General features: G+C 46.9%; 3 protein-coding genes across 4 annotated transcripts in view; 2 read left to right on the forward strand and 1 right to left on the reverse strand.

Annotated features, from left to right (window-relative positions):
- Window positions 1-3,563, forward strand: cog8 (component of oligomeric golgi complex 8). Its single transcript, XM_061221817.1, has 6 exons — window positions 1-378; window positions 659-866; window positions 1,158-1,976; window positions 2,319-2,487; window positions 2,669-2,841; window positions 2,872-3,563. The coding sequence occupies exons 1-6, from the start codon at window positions 50-52 to the stop codon at window positions 3,217-3,219; spliced, it is 2,046 nt and encodes a 681-aa protein (XP_061077801.1). The 5' UTR covers window positions 1-49; the 3' UTR covers window positions 3,220-3,563.
- On the reverse strand, window positions 3,537-8,517 carry nob1 (NIN1 (RPN12) binding protein 1 homolog). Its single transcript, XM_061221818.1, has 9 exons — window positions 8,378-8,517; window positions 7,865-7,997; window positions 7,567-7,700; window positions 7,030-7,101; window positions 6,568-6,693; window positions 5,751-6,029; window positions 5,264-5,361; window positions 4,864-5,008; window positions 3,537-4,321 (listed from the first exon to the last, which is right to left on the reverse strand). The coding sequence occupies exons 1-9, from the start codon at window positions 8,465-8,467 to the stop codon at window positions 4,052-4,054; spliced, it is 1,347 nt and encodes a 448-aa protein (XP_061077802.1). The 5' UTR covers window positions 8,468-8,517; the 3' UTR covers window positions 3,537-4,051.
- wdr59 (WD repeat domain 59) overlaps window positions 8,516-12,467 on the forward strand; it is a 21,642-nt gene continuing 17,690 nt past the window's right edge. For both annotated transcript variants that reach the window (XM_061221815.1, XM_061221816.1), the window contains exons 1-6: window positions 8,516-8,766; window positions 9,494-9,543; window positions 10,364-10,499; window positions 10,813-10,898; window positions 12,047-12,127; window positions 12,316-12,353. In XM_061221815.1, the coding sequence (XP_061077799.1) occupies window positions 8,713-8,766; window positions 9,494-9,543; window positions 10,364-10,499; window positions 10,813-10,898; window positions 12,047-12,127; window positions 12,316-12,353 (445 nt within the window). In that variant the 5' untranslated portion in view covers window positions 8,516-8,712. The remainder of the gene's footprint in view (window positions 8,767-9,493; window positions 9,544-10,363; window positions 10,500-10,812; window positions 10,899-12,046; window positions 12,128-12,315; window positions 12,354-12,467) is intronic.

Consider the following 12,467-nt stretch of genomic DNA (forward strand, 5'->3'; position numbering starts at 1 on the left):
GTCTACTTCCTATTTCCTGGGACGTCAGAGGGAGCATATTATCAGCAAGATGGCGGCTGTAGACGTGGAAGATGAGAGCATTCTTGCTTCTATTTTCAAAGACAGCTTTCCAGACAACTGGAGAGACAATCCGGACTTTGCAGCCTATTTGGCAGAGCTTAGCTCATTTGGGGTGGAGAAGCTGAATCGGGAGCCTGAGAAATTAGCGGAGGAGCGGGGTCAGATTCAACAGCAGACTCGGGAGCTGGCCTTCTCAAACTACAAAACATTCATACGCACAGCTGACTGCACGAAGGAGATCTATCGGGATTTCGGTCGCGTGGAGAGCAGTGTATCCAAACTGCTTGACAAGTTGCCTAGCTTCGGGGAAAGATGCAGGTTCGTCCACAGTCATATTTTTAAACTAATTTAATTAATAACTTATCTGTACAGCTGGCTTTCGAAGTACTGCAAGTACAGTGCTGTTAGAAAGCAATGAGACGTTATGTTTAAATGGTTGGCATTTATATAGCGCCTTTATCCAAAGCGTTGTACAATTGATGTTTCTCATTCACCAATTCATACACAAAGACAAGTCCATTGATTCGTGATCAATCATGATTACGGTATTGTTCGTACGTGGTTGCCTTTATAACTTGCGCTGTTCGGGGTTTTGCAGGGGTTTTGTGAAGGGGGCGGAGGACATTGGGGTCAGTCGGCGTATGAACAGCTTGACCCTGAACCGCCACACCGAGATTCTGGAGATCCTTGAAATACCACAGCTCATGGACACCTGCGTCCGAAACGGCTACTACGAGGAGGCGCTAGAGTTAGCAGCCTACGTCAAGCGACTGGAGAAAAAGCATTCCTCCATACCGGTCATTCAGGTACTTCTTATTCTGCAGCCAGTCAATAAAGCCTCGACCAGCACAGTGTTGGCTCTCACAATAACCAGCTGAGAAATAAGAAGCAATAAATGTGTGGTAGCTGGTTAATTCTATAACATTACACCTCTCAGTTAACTAAAGATGTTGGAAATGTACATTGTTGTGATCAAACCTTCAAACGCTTGTTCTGCCATTTGCATCTGTTACACAAGCAAAATAAAAACATAGAAAAGCAAGGAATAGGGTGATGCACAATTCCCGATGGCTGATTGCATTGCGTTGAACCCGCAGGGTATCATCCACGAAGTCCGCCAGTCCGCGCAGCTCATGCTGAACCAGCTGCTGCAGCAGCTGCGCAGCAACGCCCAGCTGCCCGTGTGCCTCCGCGTGATCGGCTACCTGCGGCGGATGGACGTGTTCACGGAGGCGGAGCTGCGCGTGAAGTTCCTGCAGGCCCGGGGCGGCTGGCTCCGCTCCATCCTGGCGGCCGTGCCGGAGGACGACCCCTACCTGCACATCACCAAGACCATCGAGGCCTGCCGCGTGCACCTGTTCGACATCATCACGCAGTACCGCGCCATCTTCTCCGACGAGGACCCGCTGCTGCCGGCCGGGGCGCGGGCCGTGAACGAGAGCGCCATCTTCCACGGCTGGGTGCTGCAGAAGGTGGCGGAGTTCCTGGAGACGCTGGACCGGGACCTGCAGCGCGGCGTGGGCGGCCGGCTGGACTCGCTGCTCGGGCAGTGCATGTACTTCGGCCTGTCCTTCAGCCGGGTGGGCGCGGACTTCCGCGGGCAGCTGGCCCCCATGTTCCAGCGGGTCGCCATGGCGACGTTCCGCTCCGCCGTGCAGGAGGCCGTGGACAAGTTCCAGGACGACATGAACATGTTCACGCTCATCTCCCTGCCCACCATGCTGGGCGGGGCCCTGCCTCCCGTGGCCCCCGGCACCCAGCCCGGCTCTCTGCAGCCTCCCATGTCTCTCCTGGACTTCCCGCCTCTCGCCTGCTTCCTCAACAACGTCCTGACCGCCTTCAACGACCTGCGGCTGTGCTGCCCGATCGCCCTGGCCCCGGACGTGGCCAAATGCCTGGAGGACGCCCTCATGAAGGTACTGGGAGTGGCCCAGTGGCCCATTAAGTTGAAACTGTTTGAGACATTGCTGTACTGTTGTGACTGTGACTGTTAGCACAACATAATGTCCAGAACGGACCATTCGGCCAGCAATGCTAGCCTTTTCCTACCGCTAAAGTGTACCTACTGCTTAGTTTCCCAAAAAGCTAAATAGTATCTAGCACCTTGTCAAACCTGGTCCCCCATTGTTTCTGCCTCCACGACATATCCTGGCAGACTATTCCACACAGTGACCACTCTCTGTGTGGAAAGCTTGATAAAGGGTTTGAGTTGTGTTGTCACTTGACGAAGGAGGTAACGTTTCCTGCCCTGCCTGCAGGTGACCAAGCTGATCCTGGCCTTCCACCGGGCTGAGGAGACTGCCTTCAGCAGCCGGGAGCAGGAGCTGTTTGTGCAGTTCAGCTGCGCCTTCGCGGAGGACATGGTGCCGTTCCTTAACCGCTGCCTGCAGGTCCTGTTTCCTCCTACCCAGCTCGCAGTCGTACTGGGTAAATATCTTCCTATCAACACTCCGCATGCATTCGTTCTGGAGACTGCAACTCTCCTGCTGTGTCTGCTAACCTGACAAAGTATGCTTTGCCTGGCAAACAGTCGCCCGTGTTGATATGCTATGTCTTCAGCATATATGGTGGTTTGATGATGATGTTGTTGCCTCTCTTTGTTGTCCAGGTATTCCTCCTACACAGGTGCAGAAGTATGATGGCCTGGGCTGCATCGATGTGAACGCAGTGCTGGAGCCTCTGGAGTTTGTCGTGCCCAAGAGGGAGATGCCGCCGTCGGAGGCCGAGCTCAGCGCCCAGCTCATCAGCATGATGGAAGAGGCCCCCCTGGAGGAACCCAAGGCTACGGAACCCAAGGCTACGGAACCCAAGGCTACGGAACCCAAGGCTGAGGCCCTTCTGGTGGAACCCAGGGCTGAGGCGGAACCCAAGGCCGAGGATTCCCTGGCCGAACCCATGGCTGAGACTCCCCCAGTGGAATCCAGGGCCGAAGCCCTCCCTGTGGAACCCCTGGCCAAACCCAGGGCTGAGGCCTCACCGATGGAAGAGGACCCCCTGGGGGAACCCGAGTCAGAGTCTCCTCCACCGTCAGAACCCCACACGGACACTGCGGCAGAGCTGGAAGTAGTGCTCTCGCCCCTGCCCGAGGACGCAGGGGGTGAAGGTTCAGGTACAGAAGATCTGGAGGAATCGCCACACACTGGGGACGGTGGTTTATAGGGGTTCCCATTTCTTAAAATACTATTTAAATCTGGATTCTTGCAACTTTCCCATTTCCTGCCAAAAGCAACGTTTTGGCCTTGAAAATTCCGTCTGGTAAAAAGTGCACTTAAGGGATAATCAATGTTGAGAGAATCCTTTGTACCTGTGAAACCAGAAGCACTCTACAATTTCTCTGTAAGCTATATATGTTTAATCGGTCTCCCTTTCCACAATGATATTCCCTGTTATCAAAATGGTAATTTGCACACAATCCCTGCCCATTCTTGTTGGGGTCATTGGATATGTAACTGTAAATATGGATGTCTCCAGACTAATTTAACCAATAAAGGGTGTTTATTGCACATGATGACAATCCTGTACAGTTTACAGTTATGCTTGAGTAGTTATATGTTAGCTTAAAACTATTGCACTGAACACAGGTAAGCAATCAGATAGCCTAAGAAAGGAAATATTACTTCAACAACAGACTTCAGTTAGAAATTTTAATGTGGGGTATCAAAAGTTGTTTTTGTTTTGTTTTTCCTGAAAGTGCAGATAATACAAGCTGATGTGACAACAGCTTTACAGCACGTTTTTGTTAAGAGTTGTAATTTGAACATGTTATTTAAGTAAATTGTTTTATTTTAATATGGTTTACACCAGTACTAATGCATACACTTGGACAGGCCAAGGAGACCTCTGCTTTAGGGCGTATGCTTATTTGTCATAACGGGAGCTGGTCTTGTTGAGGAAACGTTGGCCTTGTGAACCCTGGTCTCTGTGTTGTCCACACAAGGCAGGTGTGCTTGACTTAAAGACGGCAGAACCGACAGGGGACGGGGACGGGGGGTTATTTCTTCTTGACGAATTTCTTGCGGGCGGCGTTGGGGTTGGCTCGGCGCCTGCCCCCGCCGGTGTGGGCGTCCCGCAGCTGCAGGCCGGCCGCCCGGCTGTAGATGTCGTTCTCCGCGAAGGGCGAGCCCCCGGCCACGTAGTCGGGGTCGAAGACGTCCGTCTTCTGCCGGGCCTTGCGCGACAGCCGCTGCTGGGGGAAGTGCTGGTCCTCCACCAGCTGGGGGTTGCTGCCGTGTTTACCTCCCTGCGGCTTCGGCAAGGAGTACTGCAGACAAGAGAAGAAGAAGAGGAGGAGGAACCGGTAAGTAATAATAACATTTTTATTTATTTTTATTTAGATAGCCCCTTTCTCTAACCCAAACACATATTCATATCGTAGAGGATAAGACCGGAAGATTCCACAGAAAACGCAGAAGACGAACATGAGAAAACCAGAGGACTTCAAATTGAGCAAGGCCCTTGCTCCGGGGCGGGTTAAGTCCAAAACAAATGAAGTTGTTTTGGATAGAAGCGTCAGCTAAAATAACTAATTATTATAAAATTGTTCATTCTTAAAAATGAATTAAGTATATATACCGCATTTAACAACCACTGCACTTATACATTTAAACAAGCCAAAATCAAAAAGCCATTCTGACAAAAAAATGCCTATTGGCTGGAAGTTACAGTATGTTTCGAAGTTACAAAGTTGTATTTGTGTTTTCATGTTTTTATGAAATGGTTCTTTTCAATGGATCAGTGGGTATTCTCTCTTTAAAATGGCGGCTGGTCGGTAACGTGTGGCTGGCTAATGACACGTCCTCTCACCCTCATTCCTCGTGGGTTCAGCACTTTGGGGTTCTTGGAGAAGTGCATCTGGAGGCTCCCATCCTCCTTTATCGTCACTGCGATCTTCTTCAGAGTCTTGTTCCCGCAGTGAGGGCAAAACGCCTTGTTCATGTTTGTCGTGGTCCTAAAACGAAGGGATGGAAACTTGGTTCATCGATTTAATCATGATGTATCAACCTTGTCTGTGATTCAATCAACATTTGCCTTGACTAATAAATGCAAATGTGAGACCGGCAATCATAAGAAATAACTCCACAAACAAGAGTTGGTGAATGAAGTTTAAAAATGCAAACGTTAGACTGAATACAGGCCATTGTTTATTATAAAAATCATTATTTGGAGGAGTATGCATGGTCTTTGTGCTGTGAGGTGTGCATACTTGAAGCAGGCGTGGCAGCGTAGGACGTAGCTCCTGCTGTGTTTGATCAGCATCCCGTTTATAGAGAGGACGTGAAGGCCGATCTGGATCAGAACGTTCTGTCAATCAAAGAAGACCAGCTCAGTTAAGATCTTGCATTTTCACTGTGCAATGCTCTATGTCAGGGGTGTCAAACTCCAGTCCTGGAGGCCCGCAGTGTCTGCTGCTTTTTGGTGTGTTTCAGCACGAGTCCGGAATTTAATTAATTGGTTAAAGAGTCCACACACAATGTTCTCAAGGCCTTAATTAGCTGCTGATTGCAAGGAAACCACATATAACTGCTGACACTGTGGTCCAGGAGTTTGACAACCCAGGTTTAGCTCATTCAGTTGGTAAAACAAAAATAAATGAAAAGTAAACAGGATTAGTTAACAGGATTAACACGACTACGTTCCAGGTTCTGTCAGTGTGTGTGGTGGTCATTACTGGATGTAGGATTCATACTTGCCTGCATTGCAAAATCTGTGGTCATGCAGCCCACTTTAACATCTGCAGGAGACTCCCAGTTCCCCACGTCAAGCTGGACCTGTTTGATGTTGCTGGGCGTGATCCAGCCTCCACCACCATCATCACCACCATCATCATCATCATCATCTTCCTCCTCCTCCTCCTCACACTCTCCCTCTGAGCCACTGCCCCCAGCAGGCCCCCCAGGGGAGAGATCTACTGACTGTGGGCTTTCAGTCACTGCCCCAGGGCTGTGGGCTGTTGAGACGGTTTCAGCGCTCTGTGGGTAAATCAACATGCCACAGTTCATTTCTCCTCCCGCCGGCCTTTTGGCCAGGGATCAAATCTGGCCCACCATTCCAAATCCAGCCCTGGTTTTCTTTTCTCCCAGGCAATTAACTGAATAGACTGTCTTCCCACCTGACTCCCAGGTAAAGGTTAGACAGGGTGGAAAATCCAGCAGTTCTCGGCCCTCAAAGACCGTTATTTGATGGCCCCCTGTTTCAGGCCATGATGTTTTACATTATTACGTTACATTACACTACATTATTGGAATTTGGCAGACACTCTTATCCAGAGCGACATACAGTTGATTAGACTAAGCAGGAGACAATCCTCCCCTGGAGCAATGCAGGGTTAAGGGCTTTGCTCAAGGGCCCAACAGCTGTGCGGATCTTATAGTGGCTACACCGGGATTAGAACCGCCGACCTTGCATGTCCCAGTCATGTACCTTAAGCACTACGCTAGGCTACAGGCCGCCCAACTCGTTACACAGCCGGAAAGAGCAAGGCTCTGCTCGACTGATCAATGTTCTCACCAGAAGCTCCAGCAGGTCTGCCTCGATGCTGGGCAGTGGGTTTCTCCAGAAGAGGAAGCTGTTGAATTCTGTATTCTCTAGAGCCGAGGAGCTCAGGGAGGGAGCCTCGGACTTCTCTGGGGGTTTCTGTATTTGGAATCATTAGGTGAAGATGCTTTTTGGTGAGATGATTTACACAGTATGGAACCCAAACGAGGGGATGGTAAGACCGTTATAGACGGTACTTTGCCCTTCTAAGGAGCAGAACTGACTATCAATGCATATATTTTTGTCAAAAAACGAAACCAAATTATTTGCCCCGTTAATATAAATTCAAGATCCCGTTTGATCCAGTTATTTTCTACGGCTTTTGGATCTTTGAGGACTTCCCAGGATAAAAACACTCCAAACATTTCCCAAGAACTATGTGGTCCCTTTGGGAAATACATTCTTTGACTAATTTGGATAATAATTGTGACTTACCTGTGAGGGCAGATGGAACCCAGCAATGTCTACTGGGGCTTCAGGGTGGCGTGGCGTGGTGGACACATTCACCTGGTATCAAAAAAATGCATGTTTACACTTGATTTAACTGGTATGTATAATGCATGTTCACTATTTGTTTGAAGGTGGCATGGATGGTGCAGTGGGTAGCACTGCTGCCTCACAGCAAGGAGGTCCTGGGTTCGAATTCCCGTCGGCTGGGGCCTCTCTGTGTGGAGTTTGCATGTTCTCCCCCTGTGTTTGCGTGGGTTTCCTCCGGGTACTCCGGTTTCCTCCCACAGTCCAAAGACATGCAGGTGAGGCTGATTGGAGAGTCTAAATTGCCCGTAGGTATGAGTGTGAGTGAATGGTGAATGGTGCCCTGCGATGGACTAGCGACCTGTCCAGGGTGTATTCCTGCCTTTCGCCCAATGTATGCTGGGATAGGCTCCAGCCCCCCTGCGACCCTGTTCAGGATAAGCGGGTTAAGATAATGGATGGATGGATGGATGGACTATTTGTTTGACGTGTCCTTACTTTAACTTCAGGTTCCTTCTTTAAGTGAGCATCCCCAACATTTTCTGCCTCCAGTTGATAGGTTAAAGCCAAGACCTTGATGTCTGTGGCTGAGAGACTGGGGTAGTCTCCTGTCTTTTTGGAAAACTCGGTCACTGGAAAAAGACGAAGACAAGTAACAAACAATAGGCAATTATAGCTGAATAACTCATTGGGTCTTATTCATCTGCATAAAGGGGTCCATAGTGTAGTTTGAATAAAATAAAGCCACATTTTACGTGATATGAAAAGTGAAAATATTTTACAACAAATCACTCACCGAATCTTATATGCTCAGGAAAGGGCTCCTTAAAATTTAGTTTATATGGGAGAAAAGCCAGGCTCCTCCTCGTTTGTTTATCCCGGATTTCATCCACAACCTCCTTCAGAGTGTAGACGTTCTTCCCTATATCCTAAAATAAAAAACGCAACAACGAAAATGTACAGTTTCGAGTAATGAACTGCTAACAGTGTGACATTAGATAGCCAATACCTCGGCTCACGTTACGAGTTAGCAGTGAGCTGGCAACACACATTGTCAGTTATTGTATGGGTATACTAATTTCACAAGGTAACCAGTTATTTGATCTGAGTAAAGGAATATGTAGAACACCGATTTAATCATGTTACAGTGTGGTTAGCAGAGGCTCTTTCATCCAAGAGCAGCATGGTACTTCGCTACGTTGCTAGCCGTTAACTCAATGTGCAGCTGACATAGATCGCTATCACTTTTCATGAAATACGTGTGGTGCGTATCTGTTCACTCAACAGAATATTTGCCATTGAATCTCACCTGCAATGGTGCTTTTTTCAAGAAAGCTCCAGCATCAGCAACAACATGTTCCACCATGGTAGCAGCCATCTTGAAACACTCTATGAACATAGCCAATCAGAGACGAGTACTTACGTCAGCTGGCCACTCCGGACCATCCATAGACCAGACCGGCTAATCCGGATATTTTCACGTATTTTCACGATTTTAAAAATTATACGTATTTTGAGCATTTCCATGCTAAATTTACATTTTTACGAAGAGTAGATTGCCTCAACATCAGTGTCAAGTAACATTTGTAAGGTTTGCGCTTCCGAGTGACGTCACCACATTGTTGTTGTCACGGTGTACGGAAGATGGCGGCCCGCTGGAGCAGCGAGAATGTTGTGGTGGAGTTCAGAGATTCTCAGGTACTGGTGGTGAGAGTGGGAGAAGTAGACTCGAAGTCTTTATGAAATTCAAACTATTTGGGTAAAGCGGTACATAGACTCATGAGCTATTTGTAATACATGCTATGACTCGGTGTTTTTGCACATTGCATTGGCTTGCAAGGTTAGAAAGCTAGCTGTCCGGCTAGCACTAACTCCAGTAAGTTAGTATGCAATGAAAAACAGAAAAGCCGACCTTAGTTTTCCACTCACTCTTCTCCTGTTATTGTCCCTTGCTAACTCTGAATTGTCATCATGTGAGTAGTTAAGCATTGTTGGAATTGTATTGTGTAAACTTTATTTATTAAATTCTACTTTGAGGTGATAAAGTATAAAATAGTATATTATTTTAGCGTACTATTTCCCCCCCACATTGGAGTCTCTTGTTATATTTATATTTTTCACAGTCTAGATGTCTGTTTCCGTAAGCAATTGCCACTGTTCTTATCGGACATTGATAACGTTGACACTTAACTAAATCATCAGTTGTTTAAAAACTTAGTATTCAAGTATTGGGATTTCAAAGCGATGAGTGAAATGAACAGACAATGAAAGTAAGCACTATTGCGTGTAGGAATACACTTGTTTTGGGAACTTAGAGTGACATACGGTTAGACGACAGGTCTGGTGAAATTGGTTTTCAGACTTGCACTAAAAACGTTCACACTAATGTGCCTTATATGCGCTGCTTTGCGCACACTCATTGCAGGCCACCACTATGTCAGTGGACTGCCTGGGCCGCCATGCTGTTCTCTCTGGGTGAGTTGAGCAATTCAACACCAATCTGTAAAATGCTGTCTGAATACCACAGAAGTAGCTTGCCATATTAGCCTTTTATATTGCCATGTACACGCAGTGAGTCATTTACACCAGCTTGTTTATGCAATGCCAATCATATGGCAGCAACTAAATGCATGAAAGCCTGCAGACGTGGTCAAGAGGTTCAACTGTTGTTCATGGTAAATGTCAGGATGGGGAAGAAATGTGATCGAAGTGACTTTGACTGCGTCTCAGAAACCGCTGATCTCCTGTGATGTTCACACACAACAGCCTCTAGAGTTTGCAGAGAATGGTGCAAAAAAACAAAAAACATTCAGTGAGCAGCAGTTCTGTGGGCAAAAACACATTGTTAATGAGAGAGGTCAGAGGAGAAGGGCCAGACTGGTCTAAGGTGACAGTATGCATAACCACGGTACAAATTACAACAGTACATGCAGAAGAGCATCTCTGAACGCACAACACATCAAACCTCTTAGTGGATAGGCTACAGCCGCAGAAGACTTAATAAGTCAAAAAAATGTGTCTCATAAATACCTAATAAAGTGCTCACTAAGTGTACATTATTATGCTTTGGAGTTCGGATGATTTGACTTGATGGAACTCTTGGTATTGCATTAGCAGGTACAAAGAGCAGTAAATATGTGTGTTTTAATGACTATAGGTCAGGATTCTTTATTGTAATCTTAAGTCATTACTCAGGTCGACTGTCATTTCTCAAGTTGTATTGGATCTAGAGCATAGATGCTGGACGCTCCCATTTGCACAGAGTGTTAATGTATTGCGGTGGCGTGTGTTCTAGGCGGCGCTTTCTCTACGTTGTCAATCTTGACACCCCCTCGGAGCCCCCCCGGAAAATAGGTCGCCAGAGCAAGTGGGACGTGGGCACAGTGCAGTGGAACCCGCACGAATCGGGGGCCTACCTCTTCGCTGCCTCCGTGAGTCTCTCCGTCAAAAATCTGAGAACCAAAGGCTGTAACAATGCCGTTCTGTTCTGTTCGGGAAGATAGCAGAGCAAGGAGATTCCAGTTTAACACAGTTAAACACCGATTAAATTAAGTGGCAATGCAATCATTTCCAAACTGCATTTTTAATCAAACTATTTTAATCTTTTAGACGCATGGTAATTAATGATCTTTCCTGTGTGTCATAGTTTCCTCACCACCCATGCAAGGCCCTGGGCAGTGTGTGTAGTTTCTGCTGTTGTGATGTGTGGAGGTGTGGTGTGAATCTGAGCTGTTGCTGCTCTAGAGTAACCAGCGGGTAGACCTGTACACCTGGAGCGATGGGGCTGGGGAGATCCACACGTCCCTGCAGGGGCACACACGTGTCATCAGGTAACACGCACCACCACCTGCAGTGCCCAAACACAGCTACCCCTTCAACCATGTTATCAAACGTTAGCTTCTTCAGACTAACACACACCACCACCTGCAGTGCCCAAACACAGCTACCCCTTCAACCATGTTATCAAACGTTAGCTTCTTAAGATTAACACGCACCACCACCTGCAGTGCCCAAACACAGCTACCCCTTCAACCATGTTATCAAACGTTAGCTTCTTAAGATTAACACGCACCACCACCTGCAGTGCCCAAACACAGCTACCCCTTCAACCATGTTATCAAACGTTAGCTTCTTCAGACTAACTCACACCACCACCTGCAGTGCCCAAACACAGCTACCCCTTCAACCATGTTATCAAACGTTAGCTTCTTAAGACTAACACACACCACCACCTGCAGTGCCCAAACACAGCTACACCTTTACCCATGTTATCAAACATTAGCTTCTTAAGACTAACATACACCACCACCTGCAGTGCCCAAACACAGCTACCCCTTCAACCATGTTATCAAACGTTAGCTTCTTCAGACTAACACGCACCACCACCTGCAGTGCCCAAACACAGCTACCCCTTCAACCATGTTATCAAACGTTAGCTTCTTAAGACTAACACGCACCACCACCTGCAGTGCCCAAACACAGCTACCCCTTCAACCATGTTATCGAACGTTAGCTTCTTAAGATTAACACGCACCACCACCTGCAGTGCCCAAACACAGCTACCCCTTCAACCATGTTATCAAACGTTAGCTTCTTAAGACTAACACGCACCACCACCTGCAGTGCCCAAACACAGCTACCCCTTAAACCATGTTATCAAACGTTAGCTTCTTAAGATTAACACGCACCACCACCTGCAGTGCCCAAACACAGCTACACCTTTACCCATGTTATCAAACGTGAGCTTCTTAAGATTAACACAGCTACACCTTTACCCATGTTATCAAACGTGAGCTTCTTAAGATTAACACAGCTACACCTTTACCCATGTTATCAAATGTTAGCGTCTTAGTGTTATGTTATGTTACGTATAATCAGGCGTTGACATGAGAGAACTTCATAACAATGAATTCTTTAAAATCATGACTCAAGTACTGCTACCATCGTTTAATGTATTATTTTCTTTTGTTTCAAACAGTGACCTGGACTGGTCTTGGTTTGAACCAGAGTTTCTTGTCACCAGCTCTGTGGACACCTATATTTATATCTGGGACACCAGGTAAATGGGAGCAGTGCTTTACTGCGGTAAATCAGTCACATCAGGAAAACTCAGGGGACAAGAACGCATTAGTATAATACTTAATTATACTTGATTGATAATAAATGTTTTTAATCACATCAGAATGATCTCGTTCACTTCTTTCTCTTTAAGTCAGAAAAACAACTTTACTGGGTCTGTCTTTTCAGAGATACACGGAAGCCTACTGTTGCCCTGTCGGCTGTAGGTGAGTGTCGTTTCTTTACTATTAAAGGTACAATCGGTAAAGTTTTTTGTGTTAAAACATTGTTCCAAGACCATTGTAAATCCCTTCCTATCATTGAAAAAGGCTCACTGACAT

Source organism: Conger conger, chromosome 15, assembly GCF_963514075.1.
Source record: "Conger conger chromosome 15, fConCon1.1, whole genome shotgun sequence".
Lineage (NCBI taxonomy): Eukaryota > Metazoa > Chordata > Actinopteri > Anguilliformes > Congridae > Conger > Conger conger.